Genomic DNA, 17,664 nt, shown 5'->3' on the forward strand with positions numbered 1-17,664 from the left:
ATTATTCTTACGTGTCCATAGTCTTTACTAGATTGCCAAAAGTGTCCATGACACAAAAAAGTTAAGAATCTTTAAGTTAGAAGGCTATTTCAGTTGTCTAGGTATCAGGTGATAAGGGCATGCACCAGGTTTGTAACTGTGTGAGGAGTTTAGAGAAAAGAATTTATATGAGAGATGTCATGAAGGTAGAAATGACAATACTTGACCTTAGATCGATGTGGGTGGGCATGAGTGAGGAATTTAGGATGACCCTGAAGTTGTCAGCCTCAGCAACTGGGAGAATGGTGGTACTTTTGAAAGTAATGTGAAAGTTGGTTTTGGAGAAAAGAGAATGAATTCTTTTTAGGACATGCTGAGTGTGAGATGCCTCCTGAACATCTGGTTTGAGATCTCCAAAAGTTAATTGATGATATAAAACTAGAGCCCAAGAGAGAGAAGAGGGCTGGACATACAGATCTGAGAATCAGCATAGAGATGATAATTGAACCCATGGAAGCTGATGAGCTCACCAAACATAATAGTATAGACGGAGAATGGAAGAGAACCCTTGGGAGATTCTAAAAGATAGTGAATGAGACCTGGATGAAGATTGAGCAAAGGACACTAAAAAGTGGTCAGATATGTAGGAGGAGAACTTTGAGAGATCAATGCTATAATAATTTTGAGAGGAGAGAGTATCCAGGAGGAGAAAGGGATCATCAGTGTCAGAGGTTGCAGATAGAGAATCATAAAGGATGAGAATAGAACAAAATCCATTAGATCTGGCAGTTTGGAGATCATAATCTGATTGGGGAGGGATATGGGCAAGTTTATAGACAGTGGGGAAGGAGTTAGTAGACTAGTACATAGAGATTAAAGATGAGAGAGCAAGAGAGTATGAGAGAGAAAGAGACAGACAGCAACAGAGAGACAGGGAAAGGCAAAGGCAGAAACACACACCGAGAGAAAGAGAGAGAGACAGGACAAAGAAAGGAGAGAGAGAGAGAGAGAGAGAGAGAGAGAGAGAGAGAGAGAGAGAGAGAGAGAGAGACAGACAGACAGACAGACAGACAGACAGACAGACAGACAGACAGGACAAAGAAAGGAGAGAGACAGAGAGAAAGAGAGAGAGACAAAGACAGAGACAGAGAGAGAGACAGAGAGAGACAGAGACACAGAGATAGAGAGAGACACACACAGATACACAAACATGGAGACAGAGAGAGAACCTTTTGGAAATGTTTGGAAAAGACTGAATCAAAAGTGCATTTGAAGGGGCTGGTCTTCACAAAGGCAGGGAAGGGTGATGTCTTCATGTGAGACAGGGTTGAAGGAGAAGATAGTGGAGAAAAATGTCTGAGTGATGTGAGATAAGGAGGGGTGAGAAAAGAGGGCACTCCAGATGAATGGACTCAATTTTGTCACTGAAATGTTTGGCAAAATCCTTAGCTGTGAGAAGGCAGGTTGCTATGGAAGACTTGAGTGTTTGGAACAACCAATGTTGTGAATAGGATGTTGAATCAATTAAGGAAGAGCAAAAGATTGCCTTGCAATACTTAGAGCCAGGAGGAGGTAAAGTAACATAAATTTATAGCACGTCCAGTCAGCAGTTTCATGATTTTCTCCAGTACTGGTCAGCAGTACATGAACAAATAGTAGATGGTGAAAGAAATCCAAGATTGAAGTTTGGCAAAGCATTGTGGGTAAAATGACAAAGGTGGAAGTATCCAAGTATAGAACATATGGTTGAGTTAAAATGACTGAACAGTTAAAACAAGAATCAGGAAAAGGAAGGGAGGACAGGATAGCCAGTGCAGGGGTCATGACCTGGGGAAAAACCACCCAAAGGGCTAGTGTGATTGAAGGTCATGGTGAGGATGAAGAACAAAACTAGGAATTGTAAGGCAGAAGGAAAGATGGAATGTTGGGAATTATGACTAGATAAAAGAATTGTTTCAGTGTTTTGAGCACTTTGGGAGTTTCCTTTGTTCTATCACATTCTGTCTTCTGGTAAACTTATTTTAGACATGTTTCATGGAAGGATGGGTTAAGACATGCAGAGCCCATACAATAGAAAATAAGAAAAAAACCCAGACATCTCATCCTATCAGAAAGAAATAAAATGATCACATTTTATATTTTTCAGATGCACAGAGACAAAGAATCAACAAATAATCTAACTAAAATGTAGATCTTAGAAAAAGGCATTATAACTTCTTCTTCTTCTTCTTCTTCTTCTTCTTCTTCTTCTTTTTAGTGAGGCAATTGAGGTTAAGTGACTTGCCCAGGGTCACACAGCTAGTAAGTGTCTGAGGCCAGATTTGAAGTCAGGTCCTCCTGACTCCAGGGCCGATGCTCTATCCACTACGCCACCTAGTTGCCCCCATTATGATTTCTTAATTGGCATATATGATACTGAGGACTTTTAGTGTATAGTAACTTGAAAGAATTACACAGCTCACCAGAACTCAAGGCAAGTGAAATATCATTCATAGTAAATCATGTTACTTATCTCTAGCATATTTAGAGGACTTTCACATCATGATATATTTACCTATTTAAAATAACACTCCTTATAATGTGAGCAAAGATCCCCTGATTACCAGCACCATTAGCTCACACTCACTGTTCCCATCTTTTTTCCAAGTGACTGGACCATTGGCAAGTTCATTAAAAATGTAATGTATTCTTAACAAGCCCACATAAATAATTATTTGGGATGGGATAGATGTACAAGCAAGTGTACTATTGCTAAAAAGTAATTAGCAAGAGGCAGCATCATTTTTAATTTTACAGTTAATACTCAGCAGTTATCAGTCCCATATACCTATGGTAAACACTGTTACAAGTTTCCCATAAAGTAGTTTAGAAGGCATGTCAAGTTTTTCGATGTAATCAAAGGCTGGTGAATGGTGGGGAGAAAAGTGGTTAATGGGAGCACCTTGGATCCAGGATGATAATTCAGAGTAACTTTACTAATTTGGAGAAATGGTTTAAGGTGCCAGAGGGCTTTCCCTCTTCTCAATAGAGAATAGGTAGATTGCAGGTACAGAATTCTATATTCACCATTAGATAGGATTGCTATGACAGTTTATATTTGCTTAACTTTTTTTGTACTGCAAGGCTTGTTCCTTCTTTAGGAAAAGAAGTTATTGGGAAGTGAGAATGATATAAAAAACTAACAAATACATTTTAAGGAGTAAGACAGAAGTAGTAAGATCTAGTGAGGACAAATTCAAGATAGACCATCTGAAGAGAAAAAGAAGAAGATGTACAAGCCAATTGTATAAATGCAATACGGTGGAGTTTTGGTTGTATAGGAAGAAAGTTGAGATGTCCAGATCAGTGCCTTGCATATAATAATAAACCCTTAATTACTATTGGATAATCTAGGGTATACCATGGCTACTTACCATTAATCCGTCAACAAACATTTATTAATGTGCAAGGCACTCTATAATATCCTAGAGATAGAAAGAAAAAAACACAACAAACCCAAACCATCCCTCCATCCCTGCTCTTCAGAAGCTTACATTCTAACAAGGGAGACAGTATGTATATGAGTGAGTACATAAAGATTTATATTGAAAAGATGAAAAATAACAAGAGAGAAAGGCATAATTAAAAGCATATAAGAAGTATGGTATGTTGGAAATGGGTGGTCCTTTTCCATTAATCAGTCAGTCAATAAACATTCATTAAGTGATTATTATATTTTAATAATCAGGCATTGTGCTCAAAATACAAAAAGAGGCAAAAGTCCCTGACTCAGAACAAAAGTCCTTGACTGAAGAGTATTTGAAAGAGGTTGTGTAAGTTATTTCCGGCTCTCAAGATACATAGGTAAAGAGATGAGATGCTGGATTTGCAATCGCCAGACCTTAGTTGAAATACCTGCCTTGCTACTTACTACCTATGTGACCGTGGGCAAGTCATTTAACTTCCCTCTGCCTGCATTTCCTTTTCTATAAAATGAGGAGTTTGGGATGAATGACTTCTGAGGCCCCTTCTAGCTCTAAAAATATGTTTTTTGATGGGCATGGAAAGAAGGGGCTAAGTAATGAGTTCTCTGTCAAAGGAAGAGACAGGTTTCATAGATTGTTTTTTAAAAGTTTATTTCATTAAAGATTTTCTAATCACATGTAAATTTTTTTTTGGTGAGGCAATTGGGGTTAAGTGACTTGCCTAGGGTCACACAGCTAGTAAGTGTTAAGTGTCTGAGGCCGGATTTGAACTTGGATCCTCCTGACTCCAGGGGCAGTGCTCTATCCACTGTGCTACCTAGCTGCCCCACGTGTAAATTTTTAACAATAATCTCTGTCCCTCTCATACCTTTTCCATCCTTGAGAAGGCAAGCAATTTGATATATATGAAGTCATGCAAAACATTTCCAAATTAGCCATGTTGCAAAAGAAAACACAAACAAAATAAAAGAATCAAAATAAAGAGTAAAGAGAGAATGGTTCAATCTATATTCAGAGTCCATCAGTTCTCTCTCTGGAGGTCAATAGCATTTTTTAGAATTTGATTTCAGGTGTCTGGAGGGGAATTTTGGGAGAGTTCAGCTGAGTGCTTTCTCCTGCTCCACCATCTTGGCTTCTCCCCTGGAAATCAATCATGGATTGTTTTAACTTGTTTAAAATTCCACTGAAACATTTCCCTCCTTGTTGTGTTTCAGGCTTGGGAAAAATCTGCTGGTATCATCTGCTTTCCAAGCATCCAAGAGTTTGCAGAAGAGGTTTCAAAGCATCTTGTCCAAGAAATACAGAAGGCCCTTGAGGGCAAGCCTGCAGGTGGGACACTGAATGCTCTTCACACTCTGGCTGCTAAAGTCCCTTCCTTTCCTGAAAAATTCTCTCCCTCCTGTGATTTCTCAGGGCATTTTGCTTGGACCTTTATATAATATTTATCATATTCTTTCTTATATATTACTTCCTTATTTACATGTTTTTCCTCCTCTCTTATTGAGAAGCAGGATGACATAACAGTTAGAGTACTGGACTTGAAGTCAAGAAGAACCCGAGTTCAGATTCTGCTTCTGATATTACAGTGTGTGTAACCCTATGCAAGTCATTTAACTTGTCTCAACTTCAGTTTCTTTATCTATAAAATGGGAATAACAAACTTTGTGACCCTTTTGCCAGGGGGTTGTTTCTTAGCAAACCTTAATAAGTTCTGGAGGTGCCATCTGTTATTAGTCTAATCCTGGAGAGAGAGCAAGTTCTGTTCTGTACCTGTCTTTTATATTTTCAAGATTTAACATAGTACCTTGAAATTCATAATAGCTAGCATTGATATAGTGCTTTAAGGTATACAAAGCATTTTAAATACTTCATCCCAATTGACTCTCAAAGCAGCCCTGTAAAGTAGGTGCTATTATAAACATTCTCATTTTACATATATAAAGAACAAGAAGGAGGGCAAGTGACTTGTCTGGCATTTCACAGCTAGAATTTGAACTCAGATCTTCCTGACTTTAGGCCCAGCATTTTATCCACCAGTTTCTTGGATCGATTGCTTGTTGAATGAAGAAGAGGAAATAAATATTTTCCTAATTGTCCATCACAAATGGTATAATGGAAAGAATTCTGAACTTAGAGTCATATGCCCTGAATGTGACTCTTCTGCTGTCACTGGCTACCAATGTGACCTTGGTCAAGTCATTTAACAAATTCTCTGGACTTTGATCTCTGATATATAAAATGAGGGAACCTAGATTATATGACTGCTAAGGTCCCTTACAGATCTAAAATTCTCTGTTACTCTAAATCATCTGGAGCCTTTATCTGCTTATCCTGGCACAAACTTAGCATAACTCTTTGATCTCCTGTGTCAACAATTTTCTCCAGAAGGTCTGATTCATTCTCCCTCCATCATTGCTTTGCAGAAATAGGTTATGGATTTTCAGTAAATCCCAGAATGTCTAGTTTTCTAAGCTCTATTGAATGCACTGGTGACTTGAGAAGGTGTAAGCACTATAAGCAATGGTCTTTCAGGGAAGGAAGAGAGAGGTAGTTTGGAACTAGAGTGTGGAAAAATCATGGGGTGAGATTCTATGTAATGAGCATGATTTGCTACTAGATCACTAACTACCAATGCTATCACCATCAGAAATTTTTCTGAAGGCCTGGCAAAAGTAGCTGAAGAAGTATGCCTAGGAATAAATATTCATTCACTTTTGGCAAAGAGAATGCCCGCTTCCTTCAACTATTCTTGCCCAGGCTTCAGAATTTGAAGTTGACTGTTGCTGACATTTGACTGCCCTGTATGGAAAAAATAAGCTATTTACTTTTCAAAATTGTGTGAGGTATAAGGAATATATGAAGAGATAAAATTTGTGGAGTGTTATTGAAAAATTCATTATTTTAAGATGCCAGCACATAATGAACAATAGTTTTGTTGTGTAAAAAAAGAAAAAAAAAGATTTATGGAGTGAACTGTAAAACTTTATAAAGTGTTGAAATTCCTCTTGTGCCCATCTCTTTAGCATGGATGCAGACCACTCTTTTAGTTGGTGCTGGACCTTTGTATGATTGTACTATATAGGATTCCCTCCTCTCAGGTCAGAGTCTGTATAATCTTTCCCCTGATTTTAGCAACTTCTAATTTGTCTCAGATGAAGAGGAGTATGTGGACGGAGCAGAAATATTTAGGAAGGGTTCTGAGAGTATGGGAATACTTTCTTTGGTTTTTAGAGACAAGCATGTTTTTTGACCATGATGTTCTTTCCCCATGATGATGCTGCAATGGCAGAGGAGGCTCGGTTGGCAATTGGAAATCTGCTCCAGTGGAAAGGAGAAGAAGAAAATGAAGGCTACCTCCTATTAAAATCAGGGTATTTACTTACCCAGGCTGACTCTGTAAGTTTTCATTTTCTTCTTTAAAAATTAAATGGTCTGTTAAAACATTTAGCAATGAACATTAATACACCCAAATAAAGTTTCCTAGTAGACAATTGCCTGAAAATTAACTAAATTAATAAGTATCACAACAGTTATTTAGGTGCTTCCCTATATACCCATTTAGATTCTCAATTGTTTATTTTCATTCGCTTTTCTTCTTATGTGAAACAATCAATCTGATATGTTCATAGTTAGTTATACACTATTCTTACTTTTTACAGTTTTGAACTGTTTCATGATGGTCTTTCCAGTTTTATTTGTATTTGCTGTACGTGCCCATCTCAGTTGCATTATAATATTTAATTCTATTAATTTACCATTATTTGTTTGACCATTTCCCATCATTGCTTTTAGTTTTTTTAGTTACATGTAACATGTAATATAATATATATGAGACATAATGCAAATATTTTTATTTTTTATAATACTTTCAGGATATATTCCCAATAGTGGAATCACTGGGGCAAAGGTCCTGCTTAATAAGTTTAAAGGCACACTTGCCTTTATGGTTTAGATTTCATTACTGAATTCTTTACTGAAAATTTCTGGAAATAGCCTGGCCTATATAAACAAAAAAATGTTTAGTCAGAAGATGAAATATGTTTTTGAAAGGAAAATAAACTTTTTCTTGTGCTAAATGACCCTCTTTCATCTCCCTTCCCTTTACCCATAGTCGTATATCCACAGACATGTCATTTATTCCCCCCTCAGCTTCAATGTCCTCACATGTAAAATGGATATTCAGTGTCCTCACATAAAATGCATGTAGTGTGTACTTCATAAGGTGAGAGTTGAATTGGATAATGTGCAAACTCCAAAATGCTATGTGATTGTCAATTGTTGTTGTAGGGTTTTGTTTTCTTATTCAATCTGTCACTTTTTTCTTTTTATTGGATTGTTTTATCCATTCATGTTTAAAGTTATCAGAGTTATATTTATATTTTCCTCTAATATTTTTTCAAGTTATGACTTTTTTCTTCTGCCGTAAATTCAGTTACTTCAGCTTAATCTTTTCTAAAATGTCCCTATTCCCACTGACTCTCTTCATCTCATCCATGATCCCTCTCCTTTCCTCTTGGACCTTTGCTCACTAGGTTTTTTTTTCTTTTCTGATTTTATCTGCTTATTTGATTCTTTCCCTATTTTTCCCTCCACTCAGTTTACAATTCCCCCGTGTACTCTTCCTCTTCAACTAATACAGTTTGTTAGTTTTAAAAATTTTTATTTATTTTTTTGGGGGGGAAGTTCTTATTGTTATCTTGCTTTTCTTATGCTATTGGATGGAATTCAGCTAGAAATAGTCATGGGACAAGTCACCATGCTGCTTTAATTTTTGATGTTTAATGTCCTATAGACAGCTTTTCATTCAGATAAAATGAATGCTTTTTTAGTAATTGAATTATATGATCAATGTGTAAACTTATCTTTTGTAGGTTCACTGAAAAAGCATCTCTGGGATAACTTCAGGATCAAATAGGACAGGGTGATGATGATGAAGTGAGGTTGTAGAAAGAGTACCAATTTGATAGTGAGAAGCAAAGTTACTACTTAGTTACCTCCAGAATACTGTGGTTACTGATGGTTAACTCTGCTCCCAATGCCACTTAGGACTTCTCTGGATCTCATAACTCACCAGGTCATATCAGAGTTTCATTGATTTAGGACCAGATAGAACCTTAGAAGTCATTGAGTCCAAGTTCTTCATTCTGTAGTTGAGAATAATGAGACACAGAATAAAATTCAGAATATTAATCTGCCTAATATAAGGAAAAGATCAAAACAAAAAGAATGCAGGCACCATGTGTGGAACAAAAAGTAAAAAGGTACCAGGTACTTATATACATAGTGGTAGGTTGAAAGATAGGGTAGTCACTCTCTTCCTAGCCCGCCAACTCCCAGAAGTCTTTGCATCAGTCTCCATCAAGAAAGGAAAAAAGGAGAGGTTGGTGGACCATGTCTTTGTGCATGCATTCAGTTCTGGTTCAACATCTCTAGAGTCATTGACTCTTCTGGCTCCAAAACCAATCAGAAGATGGAAAATCACAGAGTACCAACTCCTTAGTACCACATATCTGGGAATAGGCTTCCAAAATCCTATGTATGAGGTTGAAAACATTTGCATGCTCTATATATCTCACCTTGAAGTATGACTTTAAAGATGTTTTAAGGACTGGGTCCCCAGTGGCTAGTCTTTCCATTATGTAAACATCAGCTTTTGTTATCATCCTCATTGCTTTGGGATGGAATGGTGATTTATTTATAAGTTTGAGGATTTTGTTTCCATCAGTTATTTATTATCAATTAACTTTTTACTTATGTCATGAGAGAAGTAGCCATGGAATCAGTCTAGTTCTGAACATAAAAGAATATGTATGCCCAAGGGGAGGGGGAAGAAGAATCTTGCTCCCAACTCTGATTATTATTATCGCTAATAATAGTTTATTGTTATTATTATTATTGATGATAATGATGATCCATATTTATCAAAGCACTATGTCAAATTAACACAGAGCTTCCTAAGAATTAAAAAGACTTGGATTCAAATTCTGCTTCTAATAATGTTTTATGGGATGCCGGATAAGTCATTTAACTTTTCAGCATGCTGGGCAATTTTTAAAGATTATAATTTGCATAGAAGTGCCCCACCCAAAAGATATTTATATAGCACTTTGAGATTCACAAAGTACTTGATGTACATTATTCAATTTAATATTGACAACAACTTTGTAAGGGAAGCTATATAGATACTATTATCCCCATTTCATTGGTGAATGAGCTGAGGTTAAGAGAAACTAAACTTACCTTGAGTCAAAGCTAGTGGGTATCTGAGTTATGATTTGAATTCAGGTCTTTCTGGCACTCAATATAACTTTCTATCTATACTTTAGTAATAACAGTGATGGATGATTAAGAGGCCTAGCTTGGGAAAAGCTTTTTTGGGAGGGAAGGGGGAAGGAATGGGAAATGGGATGACCAATAATATCCTCCTGGAAAGTATAAATAGAAAAATTGTTCAGAACTGTACAATTTCCAACTAAACAACTCTCAAGGAACAAAAAGAAAAAGGACTGAAGGAGAATGGAGTAGAAAAGGCAGGGAAATTGGGGCCTATCGAAGGAATAATGAACCAGTAAATGACTTTGGTTCTTGGAATGTTACTAGAACAAAGTTTTGCCTTATTTCACCCTCACAGTCATCTGTAGCTTCTGTGCATTTTGGGGTAAAGCTGAAATGAGAATTTCTTAAATGCAAAATGAGACTGAGAACAAGGTCTTTACTGTTGCTGCTGCTTCTGAACACTGATAGGACAATTCAAGTCAAGGGACCATTTCACAAAACAACAAAGAAAAAAGTCCTTGCATAAGAGTATGTCACCAAGTCTGTGATTTTTGCTTTTTTCCTTCAGGAGACACTCAGCAAGGTCATCGAATCTGGTCTCCCAGGCCTGCTACTGCAATGCCTTTATATCTTTTTTGCTTTTCCATCTGATAAAGATGAGGTGTTCGAGGGCAATTCCCAAGTTCAGAAAATGTTTGTGCAGGTGAGTTGTAGTAGGATGGGAAATTCCTTTTAGCTAAGAGTGAAACTGACTCTTTGGGGGATCAATTCTCCTGAATTCCTCAACATTCCCTCCTGTCTCCCCTTCCCAGTCCTTGCCCCTTTGCCTTCAATGATAAAAGTTTTGTTTGTTTTTTTGTTTTGTTTTGTTTTGTTTTTTAGTGAGGCAATTGGGGTTAAGTGACTTGCCCAGGGTCACACAGCTAGTAAGTGTCAAGTGTCTGAGGCCGGATTTGAACTCAGGTACTCCTGAATCCAGGGCCGGTGCTTTAACCACTGCGCCATCTAGCTGCCCCTGTTTGTTTTTTTAATGAAAACATTTCCATTATCTCACATCTACAGAAATGACCCTTTGCTTGTGGGTAAACCTATCCCTGTTTTCTTGGCCCATCTTATGTCACCTAGTCCCTTCTAGCTATATTGCACTCTGTCAAATTTAGGCACCATGGTCAGCTACTTATTGTCACACACCCTTGGGACTCATCAGGGAATAACAGAAAGAACACTAGTGTGGGTCCCAGGGGATCTGGGTTCAGAGCCTGCCTAGGACTCTTATTACCAATATGACCTGGGGCTAGTCATTTAACCTCCTTGGCCCTGTTTCCTCTTTGTAAAACAAAAGGGTTGTATTAGCTGGTCTCTCAGGTTTTGATTTTGGTTTTCCCCAACTCCAATTTTTTTTTTCTGACAGAGTTTTCACCCATATTCCCCTTTTTTCTTCTCTTGATCCTGGTCTTTAGAGTGGGACTGATAGATGTTATAGACTCCTTGTGCCTGATACAAATTCAGTTTTTAAACTGACATATAATTGCTTTAAGTAGGTAGTAAATAACAGAGCAGTCATCTAGCATTTACTAAGCTCCTATTATATGTCAGGCACTGGGTTAAGTTCTGCAGATATGAAGAAAGGCAAAAAAACAACAACAGACAGATAGACTCAAACCCCAACAGTCCCTGCCCTGCAGGAGTTTAAGTCTTATGAGGAAGACAGCATTGAAACAACTATGTCCATATATGGTACACCCAGGATCAATTGGAACTTGTCAAGAGAAGGAGAACACTGGAATTTTCATTACATATGAGGCAAATGAGTCTCAAAGAAAAAGTGGCCCAAGGTCCCTATGTCCAAGGCAGGATTCTGGGCTTCTGCTCTTCTGTTTCCAATTTAGGAGTTAAACAGGCATGCTTTTTACCTCTAAGTGTTTGTAAATTATACCAGTTCCTCTTGCTAATTCAATTCAACACAAATACTTATTAAGGGATTCCTATATGCATTGTGGGGCAGCTTGGTGGCACAATCCTGCAGTCAGGAAGACTCATCTGCCTGAGTTTAAATTTGGCCTCAGAACCTTATTAGCTGTGCGACTCTAGGCAAGTCACCTAACCCTGTTTGCCTCAGTTTCCTCCTGTGTAAAATGAACTGGAGAAAGAAATGGCAAAGCACTCCAGTGTATTTATCAAGAAAACTACAAATGGTGTCATGAAGAGTTGGACAAGACTGAAAATGAGTGAATAATAACAAATATGTATTGTGAAAGGCAGCTTGGCAATGGGTAAAGAGATGAACTTGGAGTTAGGAAGACCTGTTGTAAGTGCTGCTGAAGATATAGAGCTAGATAGAGATAGAGATTGAGAAAGAGATAGAGACAGATATATATGTGTGTATATATACATATGTGTATATATACATCTACATATGTATATATGTGTGTATGTATATATATAATTATAAATGAGACGAAATCAAATCAAAGCTCCATACCAACATTGTGCAAGCCACTGTGCTATCTTTTATTTAGTCAGATAGATCCTGAGATTTTTGTAGAATGCACTTTCTCTAATCAGAGAACACTTGGATTTGCCTTTTCAGATGATGCTCAGCATTTACGACGACCCACAGGGGGTGGAGGAGCTTCTTCTTGGCAATGAACTCCAGTCCCTTCTGATTGCAACATCATCTCTTTGGGAACAGAGCAGCCCCTCCTGGAAAGCGCCCACCTTCTCTGTGCTTAGGGCAATCTCTAAGGCCCAGAGCCCAAGTACCATCAGCTACCTGCAAAGTAGGTTACAAAGCATTTGGCTGAGCAAAAAAGGCTTTCTTTCAATTCCTCAGAACAAGGCTTTATTGCAAATCAATTGTGTCTAAGAGTTGAGGTTTTAAAATTAATTCAATTTTAGATCATTTCCCCCCAGGGTCTATATCAATGACCCTTCATCATATAGTCAATTTTACAATGATCTCATAATAATGAAGTTATTATTGCTTTGGAGTTATATAGCACCTTATTGCCAAAGAACTGACACATATAGCTACATTTATCTTCATATATTTTTTTTAACTAAAAAAGCCTTTTATACAGTTTCCTGTATCTGATGAGAAAAATGATTCAGAGGAGAGTTGTAACTGTCTAAGAGAAAAGACTGATAGGAATAGAAAATATGCCCAAGTTCTGACCACGGATAAGTATTTAGATTTACATCTTAGAAAGACAGGATCAATTATTCTTACTTTGTAATCCATAGCCCTGTTAGAATTATAGGCAGGCAGACTAGGTTACTGCATAGAGCTTATTTACAAACTCTCCTCCTATTTCTGTGATATTGATCACTGAACAGATAGGTGAGGAACCGTCTTTCAATTTGTTTTGGGTTGGTGTTTTTCCAATTATTCCACCAATCAATCAAATCACCAAAGAGATTACTTTTTGTGATGTACTGTGCTAAGTGCTGGGGATAGAGAAAGGCCTCTTGCAAAAGGTGCTGCGTGAGCTGAGTCTTGAAGAATTGTAGAGATTCTAAGAGACAATGGTGATGGGGAGAACATTATTCTAGGCAAAGGACACAGCCAGGGCAAAGGCATGGAGATGGAGAATGAGGAAAGACGGGTAGACCAATATGGCTGCATCATAGAGTGTCTAGATGGGTATAAGGTTCAGGAAGTATAGAATGGAAAACTGGGCAGGGACCAGTTTGTGAGGAATGCCCCCTAGAACAACCTGAAAGCCCCTAAATGAGGGGGTGTCTAGACCACACCTGAGTGGAGTCAGTCATCACACGAGATGCTATTCCTGCTCACAGCTGATCAACACTCTTCTTTCTGACAGCCGGAGAATGATATTGATTTGCTGGTGACCATCTAGAAATCTTCAGCTATTGATTTGGAATTCTCTCTTATTTCAGAAACTTAAGGGAAAGGTGAATAATTGGGAAGAGAAACATGCCTATAAGAGCTGGTTGTTCATATAGTAGTCATGGTAGTAGCCACAACAGCAGCAGCATTAGTAATAGTAGTAGTACTAGTTCTAGTAGTAGTAGTAGTAACATTTGTACTGGTAGCAGTAATAGTAGTAGTAGTGAAGTACTAGTAATAATAGTAATAGCAGCAGCATTAATAGTAGTAATAGTAGTAGCAACAGTAGCAGCATTAATAGTAGTAGTAATAGTACTACTACTAGTAGCAGCACTTATACTGGTGGTGGTAATATTATTAGTAGTAAAGTCCTAATAGTAACAGTAATAGCAGTAGTAATGGTAGTAGTAGTACTACTAATAGCAGTAGTAATAGTAGTATTAATGATGATAGTAGCAGCAGCAGTAGCAATGATAATAGTGGTATTAGTAATAATGGTAGTGGCATTATCAGCAGTAGCAGTCCTATGACTTTTAGTAATAGCAGCAGTAATAGTAATAGCAATTGTAGTAGTATTAGTAATGGTAGTAATAGTAGTAGCAGTAGTACTAGCACTACTAGTAGAGTAGTAATAGTAGTGGTAATAGTAATAGTAATAGTGGTAGTAGTAGCTTTACAGTTATGATCTCATTTGATCCTCAAATGACTATGTGAGGTAGGTGATATTATTATCCCAGTTTTACAGGTGAAGAGAATTAAGCTCACTGAGGTTAAGTGACTTATCCAGGGTACACAACTCATCAGATTCTGAGTCAATATTCAAACTCAGAACTTCTGTACTCAAGTCCTATGCTATGCCACCTAGTTGTTCTTTGCTGCCACTACTTCCCTATCCTCCTTTTCTTCCTCCTCTTCATATTCCTTCCTGTCCCTCTCTCCCTCCCTTCCACCTGTAGATATGAAAGGGAGACTTAAGAAGATGGATTTGGTTCAGAGTGACCAAAATGTGTCTAGACTCCCTGGTTCCCTTGTTTTCATCTCTGTGTTTGGGTGGGGTTACCCCCTCTAAGTCCATCCCTGGAGCCATTGCCAACTAGATTGTGCATGAATGCACAATCACCTTTCTTGGAATAAGAATAGTTCCCTATGCACTTTCCTAAGAAGAAATACCAGGAGAGAGCTCAGGGAGGCCCTGGACCCAACACCCATCTTTTCCATGGCCTCAGAATACTCACAGGTGAGAGATGCTTCCCCAGGACAGAGAATCAAGAAGGGAAAGGCCCACCACCAATAGCTCTTACTGTTCTTTTTTTTTCTTTTCAGGGCAATGGGGGGTTAAGTGACTTGCTCAGAGTCACACAGCTAGTTAAATATCAAGTGTCTAAGGCTGGATTTGAACTCTAGTTCTCCTGAATCCAAGGCCAGTGCTTTATCCACTGTGCCACCTAGCCACTTAGTGTTAAAGTAGAAGACCCTTTCCTTTACCTGGAACAAAACCAAAGGAAGAGACAAAGGGAAGATTCTCAGAATTATTTAGAAGAAAGGGAAACAGACAGCATAAGGGAGAATGGCTTAAGGTTTCCCTGGAGGGGCTATTGATTAAAAAAACAAACAAACAAAAACAACAAAACAAAGCAAAGAAAAACAAAACAAAAAACAAAAGGAAAAGAAAAAAAACCAGAGAATTTAGTGATCCAATGGAATCTGGTTGTTAGAAATCATGCTATAGCTTCTGAAGTAAGGACTTCAATAGGCCCATCACTGATCCAGGCATCAGTCTATAAATTTAACATTAGGGAAAGGAGGTGTGACCAAGTCCTTTCCTCCCCTAGTTTGGTAGTTGCTTCGGGACTGCCCTCAATCCAATGGATCATTTACAGCTTTCATTGTTGTTATTCTGCTCAGGGCTCAGTTAAGGAGTTACATTATCTAGGATTGCCCTGGAATGGTGCCATGGCCATGTATGCCCCAATAAAAATGCCTTGTTTTTGCTACGTAGTCAAAGCCCCAGGGAGTGGAGCATGGTATAGCCCACAGTCAGCTGTGGGGTCCAGCGGCTTTAAATAGGTGAAGCCCAGATGTGCCAGATGTTATAATAACAGCTTGAGGAAGAGGAGAATTATGGCACTGGCACCATATGTCGCCTGTTTCAGGCTTCTTGATGAGGAACTTTTGTCTGGGTCTACAAAGCACAGAAAGCAGCATTTAGTTGGAAAGGAAACACCACTGGCAAAATTGTAGTTTTGCTGGCGTCTCCCGGCTATGGTGGACACAGGCACAGAGAAGAAAACTCCTTCTCTTTCTCTTCCCTTCTCCTCCTTCCTTCTCTTCCTTCACCCCATCTTCTCCCCTTCTCTTCTCCCTCCTTTTCATCTGTAGATATGAAAGGGAGACTCAAAGAGATAAAAAATAAACTTTTAATTCAATTCAACAATTATTTATTGTGTTGCCACTATGTACAAGGAACTATATCAATAAAAAATGAAAGATACTTCCTGTCCTCAAGGAGTCTCCCTAGAAGGGCAGTGGGGGACCACATCAGCAGATGAGTAAATACAAGATAATCTGAAGTGGAGAGTGCCAATTGGCCTTATTGAAGCATTTATGCTCCAACCTTGTCTCCCATTCCCACTAGCTCCCTTCAAGGCTCATCTTGGGGAGAACTCTTGTGTGCATTCTTTCTTGACCCCTAATTATTAGCATTCTGGACCAATATGCCCCCTTGCTTTAACCCTACAGACGTGTGATGTTGGTCACTATTGAAATAATCTCACAAATCTGAGATATTAGAATGAGGAAAACTGGGTGAAAGATTGTCAGTGGCTTAGTGCAAATTCAGTTTAGGATGACTACACGTGGGTCAATGTTGTCATCTTAGACTTCAGAATACCTTGGCCTTGCACTGTGTGCTGGCATGTACTAGAGAATTCAAACTAGTGAGAGTAAAAGAGACAGTGAGGCACAGGAGATAGAGATCTAGACAAGGGCAACTTGGGTTCAAGGTCTGTCTCTGACATGTATGGGCCATTCATTGTGACCCTGATTAAGTCATTTAACCTCTTAGTGCCCCAAGCATTTTTCCAATTTTCCAACACCAAAAGGTGTAGACCAGATACCACTTTGTATCGGAAGAAACAATTTCTTCATCAGGAGTTTGCTATAGCAAACTATAATAATGTGTGCCTATAATAATAATTATATCCTATAATAATGTGTGCCTACATATATGCAGATGTGCAGAAATGTACACATACTTAGGTGTATACCTTTATAGATAGATATACACACATGGAGAGACAGATAGCCTCTGCTTCTGCTCTGTGTGTGTGTGTGTGTATATATATATATATATATATATGTATATGTATATGCATATGCACACACATATACACATACATAAATACATACACGCATATATGCATATACATATACATATGCACATGCAATACACATACATACACACACATTCTTTATGTACTGATGTCATAAAAGCTCTTTGAGAACAGAGATTACTTTCATTTGGTATTTGTATAGTGCCTTGCATGTAGTAGTATATAATATGTGTGTCTGTGCACACACATGTATGTCTGTACTCTTTATGTACAAGGATTGACTTATGAGGCTGAAAGGGATAATTTTGTGTCTATTCTTTAGCCCAAGGTTCATCTGGGATAGATGAAAATCTCCCCATTAAAATGATTCTTGCTTTCCTCCAAAGGTAGCTAGCCCTGTTGCTTCCTCTGAATAAAAAGCCAAATGGAAAAGCCTCCTTTTGGTTGACCTATTGATTTTTTTTTTTTGAGATGTAATTTCAAGGGTTTTAGTCCAGTTGGTCTCTGACCGACATCAATTGTTGTTGCTATTGAGCTAGCTAAGCAAACACAATGTTTCCTCTGGCAGCTTCGAACTCTGTGAAAATCGCCCTCCAGAATCTCTCCAGGCTGGTGGACACTTTGCATCCCCAGGAAGTGAGTGAGGTGGCGAGCCTCATTTTGTATTTTGTGAAGGATTCCTATTCCATTTCATCCACTTTGCTTCTCGAGTTTGAGAACAGTGACGGCTACCCTATACTGCTCAAAATTTTACTTCGGTAAG

At 38.2% G+C, this 17,664-nt stretch overlaps 1 protein-coding gene across 1 annotated transcript in view; it reads left to right on the top strand.

Annotated features, from left to right (window-relative positions):
* WDFY4 (WDFY family member 4) overlaps positions 1–17,664 on the top strand; it is a 346,483-nt gene that overhangs the window by 10,584 nt on the left and 318,235 nt on the right. The window contains 5 exon segments of the mRNA XM_043980868.1: positions 4,658–4,772; positions 6,733–6,839; positions 10,288–10,422; positions 12,310–12,499; positions 17,470–17,659. Coding sequence (XP_043836803.1) covers positions 4,658–4,772; positions 6,733–6,839; positions 10,288–10,422; positions 12,310–12,499; positions 17,470–17,659 — 737 coding nt within the window.

Source organism: Dromiciops gliroides, chromosome 2 (genome assembly GCF_019393635.1).
Source record: "Dromiciops gliroides isolate mDroGli1 chromosome 2, mDroGli1.pri, whole genome shotgun sequence".
In the NCBI taxonomy this organism is placed as follows: domain Eukaryota; kingdom Metazoa; phylum Chordata; class Mammalia; order Microbiotheria; family Microbiotheriidae; genus Dromiciops; species Dromiciops gliroides.